General features: G+C 45.6%; 1 protein-coding gene across 12 annotated transcripts in view; it reads right to left on the bottom strand.

The window, feature by feature from the left end:
- Positions 1-20,273, bottom strand: part of KIF1A (kinesin family member 1A) — a 269,201-nt gene that overhangs the window by 28,333 nt on the left and 220,595 nt on the right. For 4 of the 12 annotated variants that reach the window (XM_075340870.1, XM_075340873.1, XM_075340877.1 and 1 more), the window contains 7 exons: positions 19,533-19,641; positions 16,641-16,707; positions 13,505-13,589; positions 12,253-12,358; positions 11,501-11,527; positions 7,954-7,977; positions 5,326-5,440 (listed from right to left, as the gene is read on the bottom strand). In XM_075340870.1, the coding sequence (XP_075196985.1) occupies positions 5,326-5,440; positions 7,954-7,977; positions 11,501-11,527; positions 12,253-12,358; positions 13,505-13,589; positions 16,641-16,707; positions 19,533-19,641 (533 nt within the window). The remainder of the gene's footprint in view (positions 1-5,325; positions 5,441-7,953; positions 7,978-11,500; positions 11,528-12,252; positions 12,359-13,504; positions 13,590-16,640; positions 16,708-19,532; positions 19,642-20,273) is intronic. The other 8 variants (XM_075340871.1, XM_075340878.1, XM_075340874.1 and 5 more) reach the window with 2 other exon arrangements.

The raw sequence follows: 20,273 nt of genomic DNA, 5'->3' as shown, positions 1-20,273 counted from the left end.
CCCAGTAATGTGTATGTGTCGCGGGCGGAGGAGGGGACGCTGCGCTCTCCCACTGCTCGGGTCCGGCTGCTGCTGCTCGGCGGTGGCTCGAGCGGTGGGCCGGATCCCGGGGACTCGAGCGGCGTTCCTCGCCCATGAGTGAAAAGGGGTAGGGATTGATTGGATGGTGGATTTGAGTATTGTCCGTGACGCCACCCACGGTTGTGGTGATATTGGTGACACCACCGCTGCTCTGGACGGGGATCCCGGGAGCGGTGACAGGGAGCAGCTTTGTTGTTAGTTCTCCCCTCCGTGGGTAGGGGGTTGGTTGTCCCGGGGCCCGGTGATGGGGGAAGGGATGGAAGGCAGGCGGGTTACCGGGCCTGGTGAGGTGCAGGGTCGCAGGGGCAGCGCTGTGCCGCACGGCACTGTGGTACTCACTCAGCCAATGATGAAGACACAGTTCTCGGTAAAACACACGGCTGGATGGACGGGTCCCACTGACGGCTGCCGTGGTTTCTGCTCCCGGCAGGTTGATGGTGACTGCCTTTCCCTGCATATATGTACGGTAGATGGTTACGATGGGTTCCTATCGGTAACCCACTCCCCAGCTTGGATATGGGCTGGAGGAGCCCCCTTTTGCCCGCAGGCTCTGGCCCTGGAAAACGGTTGCCTTGGCGGTGGCGGTGTCTCCCTCTCACGGTTGGGCTGTTGCCTTTTGTCGGGACTTGGCTGCTGGGGAACCCAGGAGGTTCCCTTCGCTGACGGATTCGACAAATTCACGCCTAGCCTTGTCAGGGTCCGTAAACCCCTGCCAGATGGTGCTGACTTCTCTTTGTGTACCGGTCCGGTACCGCCGGGCCACCGCCCGTCCACGGTCCTTACGGTAGACTCCAATCGGTCACTCCTGCAGACGGTCACCACCGTCTGCCAACCTTGCTGTACCGCCCGGGCCACACATCCGGACGCTGTCAGTTAGTTGCTCCACTTCCACTCTCCTTCCTTCCACTTTCACCTCCAAAACTAATCTGTTTGCTTTTCCCGTCTCCAGGACTGTGAACTCCTCGGTGGGCGGGGCCAGCCGCCTGGCCCACCCCCTGGTGTGGACATCAGCCCCTGGAGGAAGGCAACAAGGGTTTTGTGTCTGACTTCGGTGTGCCTGACCGGGAGTGTGGGGTGTGTGGGTGTTGTTCTCTGTGGCCCCTGGCTTGTCCAGGGCGCCACATTCCCCCTTAGTTAAATGCAGACCGTCCGCGGGCTGCCCGTCCATTACCGGTTTTATTTTCACCAACTGAAAAATAGAAAACGGTAACACATAACAATTATAATAACATCTTCTTACATCGGGAGGTACTCTTACTTAAACGTTACGGTTATGGCTTCCGCTCTCTCCCACCCAAGCAACCTGGCCCTGATGCTGCCCCTAAGCAACAGGCAGCACCCCTTGACCCCAGTCCAGCACAAGTTGCCCGAGCGGGTTCTGTCCTTTTCAGGGGACCCACGTCCATGGGGAACCCCTGAAAACCCCATAGGATTGCCACCGGTTCCGGTGGTGGCTGGGCCCCAGCCTGCTCCACTGCGGGCCCTTCCTCCAATCTGCCTCTCCAGAGGCGGTAACGGTAAAGCCACAACAATATTTTTATTTACAAGCCACTAAGTTTGTGGTTGCCCTGCTAGTTCTCGGGCCTGTTCATAAGGAGTCCCTTATGCAACTCTTGTAGACAGTCCCCACAGGGACAACGGTGCCGGCAACGACCGGTTTCAATCAAGCAGCAAATCAGGTGACTTTTCGGTAAATCATTTGCTTATTTCTCAAAACTGTTAACAGCACTCCTGTGGTCCCAACGGGGGACAATGACAACGGTTTTCCGCTGCCCTTACTCCGACTCTTCGGTATCGGCTGGGGGAGGGGACACGGTGGACACCCGGGCCTCCTGGCTGCCCCTCAGCTTGGCATCCAGCGCAAACCACCCCCTCTCCCCACAGTGCCGGGTGTACTGTACCAGGTCCCCTGGCATCAAGTTGCGGCCTGGATGCTCTTCTGGCAGGTGGGCGTTAACGTCCCGCCGGGCTATGAAGACCTCGGCTTCTAGGCCCAGCTCATATATGAAGCCAAAGCCCCGGCGGACATCAAACCGCCTCACCTGCCCTTCATACAGGGGTCCCGGACACGGAAGGTCGCTTGGTGGAGGCTCTCCTTCTCCCGGATCGTTCAGGCTACCATCTCTGCCTTCTTCCTTTCCCTCTCTGCAATCTCCGGGCCCAGCGGTATTGGCACCCTGTCCCAATACGGTGCTGCTGCGAGCTCCGGCGCACGGGTCGGGCCCCGCGAGACCTTCTGGACACTGCCCACCACTGGCAATCTAGGTGGAAGGTCCCGCGGTCCCGCCGAGGTGTGGGGGACGGGCACAGGGGCTTTCTTCCGCTGGGCCTTCTGCACGGAGCGGCCTGTCGGCTCCGGCTCGGGGGAAGTCTCTGTAAATGCCTCCGGTTCGGGCTTCTGGACTTTCCAGGGCAGCACTTCCGGTCGGTCCCGGGCTCCGGCTGCAGGTCGATCCGCCAGGGCGGACATGCGGGGTACCGCTACCGGTTGTGGGGGTAGCGGGCCTAGTGACGGGGGCGCGGCGGCCGGTACGGGTAGCGGGGGAGGTAGTTGGGCGAGCGGGCATGGACCGGGTCCCTCGGCCGCGATGACCGACCCACTAGGGGCACAGGGGCGTGGGTCACTCACCCTCCCTTCCGCAACTTCCTCCTCGCGTCTCCGCACGGTCGCTACAACCTCCGCCATGTCGGCCTCCCACTCCTCCAGGAGGAGCTGCATTTTAACCTGCAGCCGTTGTTGGAGCTGCGCGGTCCAGATCTCCACCCACGCCGCAATTCCAGGCGCGGGGGCCACGGTGCTACGGGACGGCATATACATCTTGCTGGCGGCCTCTCCCAGGAACAAGATGGCCGCAGGGTCCTGGCGTCCCTGCCTTTATAGCCGCGCTCACATGCGACCAGTCGCCATTTCGTCCCCCTTCGTCTTTTACCGGCTCCTCCTCTATAGGGGCGGGATTTTGGCCTTCGCGCCTCCACTACTCGAGGAGACGCTCGAGCGGGAATTCTTCGCGCCCAAGATGGCGGCTTCACAAATTTTCCGGCCGGACACCTCCGGCGGTAACAAGGCCCACCTCTACCAGACGGCAGAGCGGTAAGATCCTGTTCGTGACGCCAAGTTGTCGCGGGCGGAGGAGGAAACGCTGCGCTCTCCCACTGCTCGGGTCCGGCTGCTGCTGCTGCTCGGCGGTGGCTCCCCCCAGTAATGTGTATGTGTCGCGGGCGGAGGAGGGGACGCTGCGCTCTCCTACTGCTCGGGTCCGGCTGCTGCTGCTCGGCGGTGGCTCGAGCGGTGGGCCGGATCCCGGGGACTCGAGCGGCGTTCCTCGCCCATGAGTGAAAAGGGGTAGGGATTGATTGGATGGTGGATTTGAGTATTGTCCGTGACGCCACCCACGGTTGTGGTGATATTGGTGACACCACCGCTGCTCTGGACGGGGATCCCGGGAGCGGTGACAGGGAGCAGCTTTGTTGTTAGTTCTCCCCTCCGTGGGTAGGGGGTTGGTTGTCCCGGGGCCTGGTGATGGGGGAAGGATTGGATGGCAGGCGGGTTACCGGGCTTGGTGAGGTGCAGGGTCGCAGGGGCAGCGCTGTGCCGCACGACACTGTGGTACTCACTCAGCCAATGATGAAGACACAGTTCTCGGTAAAACACACGGCTGGATGGACGGGTCCCACTGACGGCTGCGGTGGTTTCTGCTCCCGGCAGGTTGATGGTGACTGCCTTTCCCTGCACCTATGTACGGTAGATGGTTACGATGGGTTCCCACCGGTAGCCCACTCCCCAGCTTAGATATGGGCTGGAGGAGCCCCCTTTTGCCCGCAGGCTCTGGCCCTGGAAAACGGTTGCCTTGGCGGTGGCGGTGTCTCCCTCTCACGGTTGGGCTGTTGCCTTTTGTCGGGACTTGGCTGCTGGGAAACCCAGGAGGTTCCCTTCGCTGACGGATTCGACAAATTCACGGCGACTCCTAGCCTTGTCAGGGTCCGTAAACCCCTGCCAGATGGTGCTGACTTCTCTTTGTGTACCGGTCCGGTACCGCCGGGCCACCGCCCGTCCACGGTCCTTACGGTAGACTCCAATCAGTCACTCCTGCAGACGGTCACCACCGTCTGCCAACCTTGCTGTACCGCCCGGGCCACACACCCGGACGCTGTCAGTTAGTTGCTCCACTTCCACTCTCCTTCCTTCCACTTTCACCTCCAAAACTAATCTGTTTGCTTTTCCCGCCTCCAGGACTGTGAACTCCTCAGTGGGCGGGGCCAACCGCCTGGCCCACCCCCTGGTGTGGACATCAGCCCCTGGAGGAAGGCAACAAGGGTTTTGTGTCTGACTTCGGTGTGCCTGACCGGGAGTGTGGGGTGTGTGGGTGTTGTTCTCTGTGGCCCCTGGCTTGTCCAGGGCGCCACATATGTCCCCGCAGTAATGTCTAGGCACCAGCCCTCCTGTGATGTATATACTGTAGCCCCTAGCCACACCTGTGATTTATATACTGTAGTCCCCACTATGATATATGTACTGTAGTCTCCAGCCCCTCCTGTGATGTATATACTGTAGCCCCCGGCCCCTTCTGTGATGTAATTACTGTAGCCTCCAGCCCCTCCTGTGATCTATATACAGTACTGTCAATGTGCACTGTGTGCGGCTTTGTCTGTTAGTGACAACCATCATGCAGCATGCCCTGCATAGCCACATGCCCGAAAGGAACTGGACAGAGACAAGCAGGAGAGCTGACTTTGGCTGCTGCTAGCTTCCCCATATTAATAATATCTCTGATGTGTCTGTGTGTGCATATATGATGTGTGTATCTATGTATGTCAGTGTATATGACTGTGTATAGATTTAATGTCTGTTTATATGCTTTATTGTGAATTTGTCTTCAAATATGTATATGTACATATTCCTGTATGTGTACGTATCTGTGTATGTGCATGGGGCCCATTAAAACTTTCGTCCGGGGCCCACAAAAAACAGCCCTGCTTCTGAGATCTACAAAATGGTGTAATATGTTCATAAAAAGGGGCATAACATTTTTACTGTACACAAACACTATTTTATGGAATGAGAAGTAGTGGCAGGAATTGTATGACAGTGGCTTAGTAAATTACAGATGAAGGTGTTAACAGATTGGGTGTGTTCTACAGAATATCTAAAGAAGATACCTAAGCTGACTTTCATGGGTTGTAACCTTTTTGGTCTATGTAGCTACGTTTATCCAGATTGAATAGCAATCAATTGTGTATTCTTACCTCTACATAGGCAGACAGTGTCATGTAGATCTTTTCTCTGTATGGGGTGACACGGTTCAGCAGTAGGGAGTTGTGCATAGAACTGTCCCATGCTACTTCAAAGTGATAGAAGGTCCTGTCAAGGGGGGAAAGGGTTAAGTCCTTGGTGCAATCACCTGCGAACATTAGGTTGTATACACATTGGGACACAAAAACGAACATTACACCGAAGACTCTATTTACCAAGGTTCATTTGTTCCTTTGGGTTAAAAAATGATCCCCAGATTATGGAGGCTATAGAATACACTGCAACTGCTCCACACACAGTGAAGGGGAACAGTGTCTACCAGCTTGGGAACTTTTTCCATATATATCATGAAACAATGCATCTAAGGTTAGGGTCACACAACTGTATTTTCTCCAGAAAAAAGGTCCGAGAGTTTAATCCCAGTGGGATCTGTAATTTTTTGGATGTGGAGAAAAGAAATGAAATAAGTCTCCAACTTCTCCATTCTGTCAGCCCATGAAAATCGGTCTTTTTCTTTCACAGACCTATAGACTTGAATAGCCGAATGTGATTCGATTTATAGAGGCAAATCATACATGCTGAAATTTTTTTTTTTTGGACGACTCAGTCCAAGGAAAAAATTGTACATGTGCAGTGCCTCATTGAATAACATTGGTTCGGGTGCAACTTGATGGTTTGTTAGATAGTACTCGGACTGATAATACTGTCGTCTGCAGATGCCCTTATACTCATTGTTTTCGGGTAGTATTATACAGTATATTATGTGAAACTGCCCTTATTGTTCGCAAGCATATATGGATGGTCCACACAAACAGTTTTTCTGGTGTTATTAAGGAAAACAGGACTTAAAATGTGAATTATAAAAATTATAATTCTGCATTAATAATAACATATTTACTAGCAGTAAATAGAGTCTAGAGCAGGATACTGCTACATATACAACACATTAAGTACTAACACATAGTTTTTCATCGTGTATATCAATACACATATGTACAGCAGTCTATGTGGAAAGTGGTCAGAGTAAACCTCTGAATTATTCATTAGATTCTTTCCCTATGACCGGCGTCTGCGCCAGGAAAGTCCCTCACGTGTATGCTGAGCATATCCAAAGACCACCATTCACCCCAAAAATCATAACGTTCTTATGGTCAGCACTGCAGGATAGGCTCCCTGTTACAGGCCGTGACTAAATTCTCTATTTTTATAAAACAATAACAAAAATTAGGGACAGGACATGTATTCATTCCACAAGAATAAGGCTGCTTTCACACATCCGGTTTGAGCCGTGCGGCTCAATCCGGCTGTGAAACCTATGCAACGGATGCGGTGAAAACACCGCATCCTTTGCATACGTTTTTTACATGTGGCCCGTCCGGTTTTTGACGCTTGCGGCATACTACTGAGCATGCGCAGTGGCAAAAACCGCATGCGGCGGCCAGATGCGGTTTTTGCTGCATCCGGCATCCATAGGGATGCATTGGGATGCATTGCTGGTTTTTTTGCCGCACAAAAAAACGTGCCAGGCAATGTTCCATCCGGCCGCCGCATCGGCTAAATCTGCCGCATGCGGCAAAAAACGGACGGAACGCAAGGCCATGCGGCACAATGCGGCACTAATTAAAATCTATGCAGGAAAAACGCAACCGGCAGCAAAAAAAAACGGTTGCGTTTTTCCTGCAAAGTGCCGGATTGTGCTGCATAGCAAAGCAAAAACCGGAGGTGTGAAAGCAGCCTTAGCAGATTGGGAAGTCACACATGGATTATTTTTTATTGAATCAGTCTATTCCATGTGCCATACAACGACCCAGCAAACAGCAAATCTATAACAGAAATCCAAGGATCCATCTAACATTTCTGCTGTGGATCCACCTGTAGTTTCATGTTTGATTTCTCAGAGTGAAAAATCATATCTTTAGTTTGGAAAGTGTGGGACAGGGGCTATTTCTTCCAAGATTGGGACTTGGTTTGCTCATAAAGCTCTCTATTTGGTCAGAGAGAGAGAACTGTGCAGCGGTTTGTAGAACAGATGAGCTATTGATATTAATATTGATATATCAACTACTGTTCAATTAGACTCTTACGTAGAAAACATAGTCTGCTGAATGTGTATAGTTATACAAGGAATACCCCACAATATAAAACAGTTACTAGTTTGGTACCAGTAAGAAAGGCGATAGAAAGGAGATGAGAAGGAAACTCATGGTGGGAGAAGAGGGATTAGGACCTTGCTCTAAGGACAAAGGAGTCTAGAATAGCAATGGATGGATGGGAGAAGCAAAAGGAGACTCTAGGAACATCAAAAACTGAGGATACATGAGGACCTATATGATAAGATGACATAAACTAAATACCTAAGGGAAGGAGAAAGTGGTGAGAAAAAGAAGAGAACGTGGATTTATCAACTTGTAAATCAGATCTAAATGACTTGTGGCTCTAGCGTAATGCGCTGACAATGGTGATTCAGGTAAGGAGAGAACTCTTTCTGTTAGACAATTTTGACTGAGAGAAGTAACATTATGGGGACAGGAGATTAGAAAGGAATAAAACAAGAGGTAGAAATAACCATAATGAAGGAAAGACAGACAGAGAAACAAGGGCAGAATATCAGAAGTGAGTACCTGGTGCCCCACACGGACTGGCTGCTGAAGGTAGGAGCCCCAAATATATAGAGTGAGAGAGTGCAAGAGGCAGGGGCAATACACAACAATGAGGGGCAGGCAACCCACACACATGAAAGCAGAAATCAGTGCATGGAGGGAGAGGAATATGGAGTAATCGAGCAATGTTTTCTAGGGTCTGAAAATATATTTCCACCACCAACACTTAGTGAATTACTCTCTAAAATATCTACTAGACAAACGAAATGTATATAATACAGACAGCAAGCAATCTGCTCAATTTGGTAAAAAATGTATTTTTCCCAACAGAGCTCAAAATCCATTCCTGTCCTTTGCACAGACGTTGTAGTAGTTAAAAGGGGTTTTTCCATGAAGAAAGTTCATTTTAATCAATAGAACTTGAAATAATAATAATTTCCACAATTGGCTGTATTTAAAAAACATGTTCCTGTGCTGAGATAATCTGACATATGTGTCCCTGCTATGTGCTGTGTAATGGCCGTGTCTGACTGTACAGAGATATACCACATCTCCAAGGCCAGGAAGTAAAAAAGAATACAGACATTCCAGCATGGGATTGCAAATTATTCTTTCTTTGAAGTAAAACATTTAAAAAAATAAAAGGCAGGAAACTATTTTACCTCACAAAAACAATCAGCTGTGATCCTATGGTCCTATGGTGTGCTAGCTGTATACTCTCTTTTGAATCCTCCCCGGCTATGTGGCATGATCAGACCATGTCCTAGTATGGTCAGACAGGGCTGTTACAAAGCAGGGACACATATATAATATTATCTCAGAACAGGAACATTTTTTAAACATCCAATTGTGAAAATTATTATTATTCCAAGATCTATTGATTAAAATCAACTTTAAAATTACCTTTGTTTACATGAAACCCCCCTTTAAATAGGAAACTACCATAATCATATTTATTTAGCTCCCATTATCTTCATTAATAAAGTACCGTATTTTTTTGGTGAAGGAAAAGAGAATTTTTTTTTAATAAATGGGGTCCGTCTTATAATGCCAGTGTCCGTCTAAGAAATTATATAGGGTATATGTCCCTCATAGCCCCCCATCCTAAAATTAGCCCCCTTAATCTGGATATGGCCCCCTTATATTGAATATAGCCCCCTTGTGCTGGCACACGTCCCCCAGTGATGCCACATGTCCCCTATTGCTGGCACACGTCCCCTATGGCTGGCACACATCCCCTATGACTGGCACATGGCCCCCTGTGGCTGGCACACGGCCCCTATTACTGCCCATGGCCCCCTGTGGCTGGCACACGGCCCCTATTGACATCTCTGTGTGCATGATCACAGCGGCAGGAGGGAGACACCGGGAGACACGCTGGAGGAGGTAAGTAAAGAGTTTTTTATTTTACTATGGGCAGCAGCATGGGGGCCATTTCAAACACAGGGGGGCATGTGCCATCAAAGGGGAGCACAGGCACATATAATATGCGCCGCTCCCCCAGCCCATCACCACTGTGCGGTTTCAGCACCACGGTGATGGACAGTGGCAGTGCATATTATATGAGCGGGAGCAGGAGATCTCCCGCTGCAGCCTTCACCAGCTCACCAGCCTCTACCAGCCTCCCTCAGCCTCCAGCACCGCTCCAGAGCTGCCCCCACCTCCCCTGGACCCTGCAGTATATAATCCGTATATTCGGATTATAAGACGCACCCCCTACTTTCCCCCAAAATTTGGGGGAACAAATGTGCGTATTATAAAGTGAAAAATACAGTAGCCTACAGCCTCTATAAAGATATATTATGCACAGAAAGGTTGTCTTCAAGTACAATATAACCCCCCTCCAGAAAATAACAATCTATTCCAAAATAGTGTAATATTATCCATAATGATTACTTTGTATACTCACTAAGAGGTGAATACCTCCAATAAGAAGTGAGCAGAAAACTATTCATAATCTATAGAGGAGTCTGGTCTCTTCTAAAGTATGGAAACCCAAATCATATTCATTTTACCAACTCGGTTTCCCCTATGGTCAGGGGCCAGTGAGACCAGATCCACATAGAAGTTATTCCATCCAAAAGTTAGCTTGATGAGTCTACAATCCGTGAAGGTCTCCAGCAGTATGGCTTTATCGGATGTACAGGCAGATGACATCATCTCTCCTCTCTATTTTTGACATGCACAGTTATGCTGGAAACCACACCATTCGGATAAGTCACAAAGTGGAAGAGCTCCACGTAGTATAGGTACTTCAAGCTAACCCCTGGATGAAATACCTTACTGGTCTGGCTCCACTGGTCCCCTGATGAACCCAAACAATGAAAAATGTGTTGTGACGGTAAGTATGATTTGTGGTTACCATACTTTAGAAGGGACCAGTGTAATGGGAGCACTGTCTGTGGACACCTGGCATCTCTAAAGAGGGCTACCATGAATACGCTTGCACAAGCTACTCCATTTTCCAGGGGATCTTTCACTCTTAAACCTCTATACAGGGATCTGGACTGAACAGGGTCCCCTAGGCTGGGGCCACGTTTATAGCTGCTGTTCGATGGTACAAGCTAGCAAGAAGAATGGTCCAGTAGCCAGTTCAGAACAGGTACAAAATCACAAGGCAGAAGAGTAGTCCAAAAAACAAGCCGCCATTAAAATTAGGAATCTCTACAGGGAGCTAAAAGTAGGATACTAAAAAGTTCTCAAGGAGCAAGTCAGACTATAACTGGCAGTCGACAACAGGATTTCAGGATCTTAAATAGCCTCCAGTCCCACAAAAAACACACAACAGTTAACTCTATAACTCCCAGTATAGATGAGACTACAAGTCCCAGAGGACACAAAATACATTACAACTGCCGCCCCACGTCACCCATGATGGAAGTGCAGGGCCGTCTGGAGACAGAAGCAGGAAGGGCAGGCACCTATACAGATGTCATAACCAGACTCCTCTATAGGTTATAAATAGTTTGCTTCTCATTTCTTATTAGAGGTATTGATCTCTTAGTGAGTATACAAAGTAATCATTATGGATATGATTAAACTATTTTGCAATAGATGGTTAACTATTTTGTTGGTAGCAATTTCTGTATTCTTGAATTGCATCTATTGTAAAGGGACAAACCAGAGACACCAAGGGAAAGCCATTGAAAAGCAGAGGTGTCAGTTTGGATTCAACACTAAGATGCCAAACTCGGCAGAAAGCTAGGGAATAATCTACAATATTCCACAGGCAACAAACATTTTCAACCATAATGTCAATATTCTATTTCTCCATGTATTATGGGGAGTGTGCTGTACATGGGCTGCCACTTATCAGGCAATGGCATGGACTGAAGACCAGGGAAAGGCTTAGGGAACGGACTGGCAATGAAGGGTACAGGTCCCCAATGGTAATAGGGTTGATAAGAACAGTAAAGCCCCAGTAGATAAATACTAAAACAGTTATAGTAGATATTTTGAACGAAAAGCAGAAAAGGAGAAGGAACACGACAGGTGGTGGAAATGGCAGCATGAATGGGAGAAGGAAAAGATAGGTAGCTGGGTTGAGGAATGAAAAAAAATAAAATACCTAGGTGTGTCAGAATCAAGAAACTGCCTGAAATACAAATAATGAGACGTTAGTGCCGGCACCAGGGTAACGGGAATCATCAGCCCCAATGTATCCCAACACATTCATTCAGAGGTCTGCATATCAGTCAATGGAAAAGGTGTTAGTAAATTGAGCTGTACTATAGCAGTTCTTGCCTGGAAGCAGTTATCAACCTCAGTCATAAAGGGCAGTGTAGTAGTGAGATTGGGGGTGCTTGGAGCGGGACTTTGTGAAAACTAATAAAGGGGGTTCATGTGGGTTAGAAGGAGATATGTGTTATAACGAGATTTTACTCTCAAATGGTAATAATGTGACGGGTGGAAGGAGTCGAATGGACAACCTAGGCATTTGCAGATGGCATGTAAGAAAAAAGTTCAACATGTATGGTGGAAAGAACTATGCATGATAGAGGGTAGGCTGTGAATAGGGTATGGAATGACTGGGGTTACTGGTGGAGGAGGTGGATCTAATGAATACGCTCAAGTGAAAAGTACAAGGATGATGATACGAGTCCTGAAATGTTGTGGCTGGGGTTTGAAGATATGTGGGGTAGAAAGGAAAATTGGGTTAGGGTGTGGGGAAGCTCATGCTAAAGTTCCTCTGTTTCATGCTTAATGAAAAGGTCAAAAGCAGAGTAGGAAAGCTTTGCAGCTGAACCAATCCAGCTGTTCCTCTATAAGCCAATAAGATTCCAATCTTATGCACCCGGTATTATTAACAAGACCACATACCTGTCACCCCCCTCCGGGGGACGATAGCCTGCAGACAAAATGTTCAAGGACAAAATGTTGGGGTCAATCAGTGACTCATCAGCCTCTGGAGTATTCCGGATCCTTCCTAAAGTGACAAGAGGAGATTTTGGTTCAAGAAACATGTTCAGCAAGATAGAATGTAAATAATGTAGTCTTGTAGTGGTATATTCACACATAGCAAGGGTTAATATCACCGGCCCATTCATCTAAGTAGCTCTTACAGAAATCCATGTGTTTGTCAGGAAAACAGCTACATGTGTGAATTCATACATGGGAAAAAAAAACCCAGACTGTTTTAATCTGTGTTTTGGATCAAATTTTCATCAGTGATTCATCAGTTTTTAAAGTTTTTACCATCAGTGAATTTCTAATACAACGTTCAACTCAATGTTAAAGATGGACAACACATGGACTGCACATGGATGGCATCTGTATGCTGCCAGTGACTTTCATGGACCCATAGACATATGTGGGTGATCCGCTTTTTGGATGAAAAGTAGATACATTTCCATAAAAATCCAAGAAAAATCCAGCCATCCCAAACGATAAAAAATTCCAAAACTTTATTTCACATTTTAAAATTCCATGGTTAGGACTTCATTAAAAGGGAAACAGATGACGCATTTCGGATATGAGTAAGGATCTGTTGGAACCGAAACGTGTCATCTGTTTCCATTTTGATGGAGTCCTAACCATGGGATTGCTAGATTTTTCATGGATTTTTTTTTGGATTGCTTCTTCTGGTGGCCAGCTGGACTCTGACCCGTGCATCCCTTTCTCTATACCAGGAATTGCAGATGGTGGTGGAGTGGCTGATAAGTATTTTGTGTTTTTAGATACATTTCCATGCTTTATGGACAGAGTCTGCAAAAATTATGGACTTGTGAACCTATAGAAAGATTATAATGGGTATATTTTCTGTCTGAAAAACTTGGAAAGAACACATATATGAAAAATGGATGTCTGAATGAGGTCTAAGAGAGAACCTGCTCTTTAATCCCTTTACGAGCTAGGATGTACCTATACGTCCTAGGTCACCTGCCTTCCTTCCTTTAATGTGCGCTCCCGTGGCGAGCCCACATTATTCACTGTACATGTCTGATGATCTGATCAGCAGACTATACTGAAACCCTAAGTCTTTTACAAAATGTTTAGTTACTGGTACTTTTATACAGGTACCATAGTTCAAGTATTTCTAACTTAATGGGAGCATGCGAAAGAAGTTACTTACCAACTACTAGCTCCCGCACCTCCAGCCATTTCAGCTCGGCCCCTGCTTCATGAACAAGAGTCACAGATATACGTCTTTGAATGCCCTGTGCGGAAGACATTATTGAGCAGAAAAATTTATCCCCTTAGTAAATAAGCCCAATTTTTCAAGTCTGATGTGTTATTTTACACTGTAATAACATTGAATGCCTCCACATATCCCAGTGATTTTTTTTTCCATGACACATTATACTCTGTTATTATTTCATTTATGAAAATATCAGAAATTGGATGAAAAGTTAGAAAAATTAGCAATTTTCAAACTTTGAATGTTTATACCAGATAGTTATACTATGCCAAAAATATAATATAACTAACATTTACCACACAGTAATAGACCCGTTTAACTTGCCACATAACGCATCATCTTGATAACTTGTCACAGAAGGTTATCTTATTTAAAGGCTACCTATCAAAAGTTAGTGCTCTTAGGCTATGTGCCCACGCTGCGGAAAATGCGCGGATGTTGCCGCGGATTTCTCGCGGAAATGCCGCGGATTTTTCAGAAATCTGCAGCACAGCTACTCCCCAGCCATTTCTATGGCATTTGGGAAATGCTGTGTCCACGCTGCGGATTTTTCCGCAGCGGAAATCATGCGGATTTCCGTGCGGAAAAATCTGCAGCATGTCAATTATTGTTGCGGATTTACCTGCGGATTTTGCCTATTCAATTGAATGTAAAAAAAAAATAAAACGCAAAATCCGCAACGAAATCTGCGTCAAATCCGTGACAAATCCGCAACAAATCCGCACAAAATCAGCACCTATGAAAAGGTGCGGATTCCGGGAGAATGCTGCGGATTTAGCTGCAGAAAAATCCGCAGATACAGAGTCTCGTGGGCACATATCCTTATTGTATTCCTGCTGCTTCCCTAAGTATTCATTCTTTTGTTTTTCTTAAATCCGCCATCCTGTTGCAGAGATATGCGCATTTGTTTTAAAGGTGTTTTCCCACAAATAAAATTCATTCTAATCAATAGATCTTGGAATAATAATAATAACTTTCTCAATTGGATGCGTTTAACAAAAAGGTTCCTTTTTATAAATGTGCCATGTGCTATGTACTGTGTAATGGCTGTGACTGACCGTGCTGGGTCATGGTCTGATTATACCACATCAGCTGGGCAAGGAAGGAAGTAAAAAACGTATATAGACATTACAGCATAAGATCGCAAAAATTTGTTTCTTTGAGCTAAAACATTTTTTTTTAAAAAGAGGCGGGGAAATGTTTTACCTCACAAAAAGAATCAGCTGTGATCCAGTGCTGTAATGTTTGTATACATTTTTACTTCCTCCCAGGAGATGTGGTATGATCACACCATGTCCCTGTACAGTCAGACACGGCCATTACACAGTACATAGCAGGGACACATACAAGGTGGCCATAAAATAACTTAAGGTGTTTGGAGCCGTGTACAGACTGACCCAGTAAACAGAACCATGAAAATCAGCATTGAATTAAAAAAACTCTGTATCTCTGGAACTGAATGGCGGATTAAATAAAACAAGTAATGAAAACTGAAAGGAACAGCGGGAATAAAAAAAAAAAAAGGTCACTATTAAGGATTAAGATAAACTAATATTGCACAAGTCATTGATTGTACCATGTGTCAAATTCTACTTTTTTGTGCCATGATATCCCAGTGCTATGGTTTCATTGTTAAGGTACACTTGGTTTCATCTCTATGTCTACTTTATGCCAGTAACATTTTTTATATGTCCTTTCATTTTGTTAAGATGTTAGCAAAGTTAAACGTTTAGCAGTAATTTTTCATTTCTTCAAGGAAATATATAAAATGTATTATTTTAGGCATCTATTTAGCTTCAAAGTGACTTTAAAGGGAACCTATCGGGTCCAATATGTACCCAGAAGACCACGAGCAGTTCTGGGTGCATATTGCTAATCCCTGCCTAACCGTCCCTGTATACACTAGCATAGATAAAGAGATCTTTAGAAAAAGTGTTTCTAAAGATCTTTTATTGTATGTTAATGAGCATGGGGACTAGTCACAAGGGCGTTGCTTCCCTTGCTAGTGGGCTCCATTAGCATGTCAGTACACCCCTGTGGGCATGCTATCATGCTAATGAATACACAGCATCACAGGATGATCTCACTCACCTCTCTGCTGCCATCGCCGTCCGACGCTGGATTTCGGCTCAGTGCGCATGACCACGGAGTTCGGGAATGCGCACTTTGAGGTCGGGAGTACGCATCCTTGCTTCAAACTGAAGTAGTGCCTATTACCGAAACTCCGGGGTTATGCACACTTAGCTGAAATCCGGTGTTAAACGGCGATGGCAGCAGAGAGGTGAGTGAGATCATCCTCTGCTGCTGTGCATTCATTGGCATGTTAGCACTCACAGGGGTGTACTAATATGCTAATGGGGCCGACTAGCAAGAGCAGAGTCCCCTTGCTCATTAGCATACTGTCAAAGATCTTTAGAAAAACTTTTTCTAAAGATACCTTTATCTATGCTAGTGTATACAGGGACGGTTAGGCAGGGATTAGCAATATGTACCCAGAACTCGTGGTTCTTGGTGCATACTGGACCTGACAGGTTCCCTTTAAAGGGCTTATACCTTGTAACCCCCCCAAAAGTGACACCATTTTAAAGACTGCACCCCTCAAAGTATTCAAAATGGCTGGCAAGAAGTTTGCTAAATGTTCAAGTGCTTCACAAATTATAGTTTTTCAACTAAATTGTTGTTAGCATCCTAACAAGCCACCACATACGGTAGAGCAGACCTTGAGGCTATTACTTGGCCTTGGGGTGCCATGGATATCATCGGGACTTCAAAATCCTACTTGTGGGATGCTAACAGGGGTAAAGAGGGAGCCCACTCTCTCTGTTAAGCATCCTGATGCCTTTCGATTGACAGCAGCATTTTGGGGGCTAAATGTCACTGATCTATGCTAGCACTGATCATGGCCAATGCAGCAGTGTCTCAACGATAGTAAACACCTGCTACATTTCTGCCTGTCAGGTAGCATTGTTTTCTTATTCTTCAAGTCATTAAAAGGAATATTGATGTCATTAAGGGGTTAAAACTGCAGCGTTATAATTTCAAAGGATGATACAACAGAGGAAGAGGTTACCTGATGGAGAAGGAAGGTGCCATGACAGGGTAAACCCGTTCCATGATCTACTGCCACAGGTATATAGCTGTAACAGAGAATGCAAACCATGCATGAGATGAAATATTAGGTGCATTATAAGGCTATGTGCGCACGTTGCAGATTTGGTGCTGAAATTTTCTGCATGACATGAGCACCTTCTGGCAGAAAAACACATCAAGAAAAGTAAGTGTTTTGGTGCATTTTTGGTGTGTTTTGTGCCATGCGTTTTTTTTAATGAAGTCAATGGATGGAAGGCCTAAAAAAAGACAGGAAAAAAGACACCAACAATTAAAAAGATAAGCAACATGCGCACAGCACTTCCGTATTCTCATAGACTTTGCTGGCCTGATGATAGAGATGCAGATTTGGGCCACAATCTGCACCAAATATACATTAAATAATGCATTGTGTGCACAAGGCCCAAGGGTCCTTGCACTTTATTTCTGCTTCTAACAAACGCACATTGTTGATATAGCATGTTGATTTGCACTTCTTACGCTGACATGGGCATGCGGCAATCCTTTGCATGTGCAAACCGTATGGGGATGAACGTTCATTACTACAATTGTCCATTCCCATACATTTTACATATACTTCTTCATATAAAACACACAAGCATCACTATCACCTGAAAAGAAAAAGTAGAAAGGATGAAGAAAGGAATCAAAGAAAGGATGGAGGGAGGAAGGGGATGAAGACAGAAAAGGAGGAAAGAAAGGACGAGCAAGGATGGACAGAAGAAAGGAAAGAGGAAAGTAAGGAGGTAGAAAAAAGGAAGGAGAGAAGTGAAAAAGGAGGAGAGCAACGAAGAAAAAGATGGATGTAAGATGGAAGGAATAAGAAATGGTGGGAGGGAGGAAAAGGAAGCAAGGAAGCTAGGAAAAAAAGGAGTAACGTACAGGTAAAAAAAGAGGAAAGAAAGAGAGAGGGAGGGTGGAAGGAAGAGTAAAAAAGGGAGGGAGTAAAAAAGAAGAAAAGAGGGTAGAAGGAAGGAACAGAGGTAGGAAGGAGGGAGAGGAAGAAAGAAAAATAGGTAAGAGGGGAGGAAGGAATGTGGGAGGGAGGATGGAAGGAAGGGAAAAAAGGAGACAGGAAAGAGGTTTTTATAGAGAAAAAGTAGATAGATATAGCAAATCATCTTGGTGCTGTGTTCGAGCCAAGAACTGTGAACTCCTTTGCTTTAATAAGTTTTCCAATACTAATTTAACTGTTTCTCATATGACCTTACTCATCCTAATAATAATTTTCCTAATATACTTTTGTAAGGATTTTCGGAGAAATATTATGAGGATTATGACATTCATACAGGTCACCTAGCCTCAAGGGCCAAATGGTGGAGGTGATTAATCCAATCAAAGCAGTTCCTGAACCAGCAAGTACCTCTACTGAGTGGATTAGGAAAATGATTATTAGGAAGAGTTCTTTCACATGAGAAAAGGTTAAATTAGTAGTGGAAAAAACTCTTTAATTATTGCCTAGCATCTTTGAGTAGAGTAAAATATGTTTTCAGTACCAAGTGTGCAAACTGACTCTTCAGAGAGGAAGAGGACTTGAACTCTAGTGCCACCTATTGGAAGTAGCAATCCTAAAAGTCAAAATCGACCCTTCAATGAGTCTTGCCATATGACTTAGGATATAAGCCAAACCAGAATCTCAATTTGCTCAGACGTTTCTGGGTATTTCCACTTATCAGTGCAAAGTATGAGATCTGATTAGGCTAGGTCAAGACTAGAGGCCAAGACTGGGATCTTAAGGGGTAAGGTATGTCTTCGTGGAGAGTGACATGCCAGTATGGGGAGACTTAAATGTCTTGCATGCTCCTTTGGGAAATAAAGTATGCAAATTGCCTCTTCAGACAGGAAGAGAACTTGAACTATAGTACCACCTATTGGAAGTAGCAATCCTAAAAGTCAACACTTACCCTTTTAACAAGCCTTACCATATGACTTGGCATATAATCTAAACCAGAGTCTCAATTTGCAGGCATTTACGTTTCCTCATCCTGACAGGTCACTCTCCACAAGGAGAAATCTTAATGCATTAGATCCCAATCTTGGCCTCTCACCTAGTCAAATCAGATCTCATACTTTGCACTGACCAGGTGCAGGACCCCAAAACACAGTGTCTGCAAATTGAGATTCTGGTTTGGATTATATACTAATTCATATGGCAAGGCTCATTAAAGGGTTGATATTAACTTTTAGGATCGCAACTTCCAATAGGTGGCACTAGAGTTCAAGTTCTCTTCCCGTCCGAAGAGGCAATATGCATATTTAATTTCCCAGAGAAACATGCAAGGCGTTTAAGTCTCCTCATACAGGCATGCCAGACCTGGCATGTCACTCTCCACAAGGAGAAACCTTACCCCCTTAGATCCCTATACCAAGTGTGAAAGTGATATATTTGACCTCTGTAGTCTATCCAAAACTCAAATACAGTACAGAAACATACAACAGTGTTTAATCATGTATTTGCGAAGTTAACACAATACCAGGAAAGTGTTCATTACAATAGTTCTCAAATGAAATAATGGGCCTGATTCATTGTGTGTATTTTTTATGCCATTTTTCTTTTTTTTGCCTTAAGGTATTTGTTGATATCTTTTGTGCTAAATTCTTCATAATAGAACATTTGATTCTTGAATTTTTGTGCAAAATAAAAAATGCTTTTTATTTTTTGTATTTTTATCTATTTTAAAGCAAAAAAATTGCATGTTCTGCTAAAATGTTGCAAAATTTACAGAAAAATTTCAGCCGTATATAAAATCACTCCAGGGGGGACGTTTGTGCAAAAATGTTGCAAGGTTTTCAAAAGTCGCAATTAATGAATTGTGTCCATTACATACAAAAATAGATATTTTTAGATACTCACTCTCCATTAGCTTCTAGTTCACAGATTTGGAAGAAGGACATCAAGTCATACTTGCAATGGCACTGACCAGTACTGGGAACACGCTGTCTTGTTAACTTAGTGGCTGGAACTAGAAAAAAAAGCAAACAAATAGTTGGTGAGTAAAAAATTGCTAATGCTGTGTAAACCTCACTTATATCATTGATTTGGTGTGTGATAGTCTATCTGATGTATACAGTTCTGGGAGCATTAAGGAGCATCGCTAGTGATGTCGCTCGTGAAAGCACCCGCCCCCGTCGTTTGTGCTTCACGGGCAAATCGCTGCCCGTGACGCACAATATCGCTAGGACGCGTCACACATACTTACCTTCCTAGCGACGTCGCTGTGGGCGGCGAATAACCTCTTTTTAAGGGGGAGGTTTGTGCCCCATCACAGCGACGTCACACAGCAACCTGCCAATAGAAGCGGAGGGGAGGAGACCAGCCGCATTAACGACACGCCCACCTCGTTGCCAGCAGGACACAGGTATGTTGCTGTTCATCGTTCCTGGGGTGTCACACGTAGCGATGTGTGCTGCTTTTGGAACGACGAATAACCTGCGTCCAGCACCAGCAACGATATTTGGGAAATGAACGACGTGTCAATGATCAACGATTAGGTGAGTATTTTTGATCGTTAGCGGTCGCTCATATGTGTCACACACAACAACGTCGCTAACAAGGCCGGATGTGCGTCACGAATTCCGTGACCCCAACGATATC

The sequence above is a fragment of the Anomaloglossus baeobatrachus genome, chromosome 3, assembly GCF_048569485.1.
Source record: "Anomaloglossus baeobatrachus isolate aAnoBae1 chromosome 3, aAnoBae1.hap1, whole genome shotgun sequence".
In the NCBI taxonomy this organism is placed as follows: Eukaryota; Metazoa; Chordata; class Amphibia; order Anura; family Aromobatidae; genus Anomaloglossus; species Anomaloglossus baeobatrachus.
Note: the sequence above shows the minus strand (reverse complement) of the source record. Positions and strands in the feature narration are given on the sequence as shown.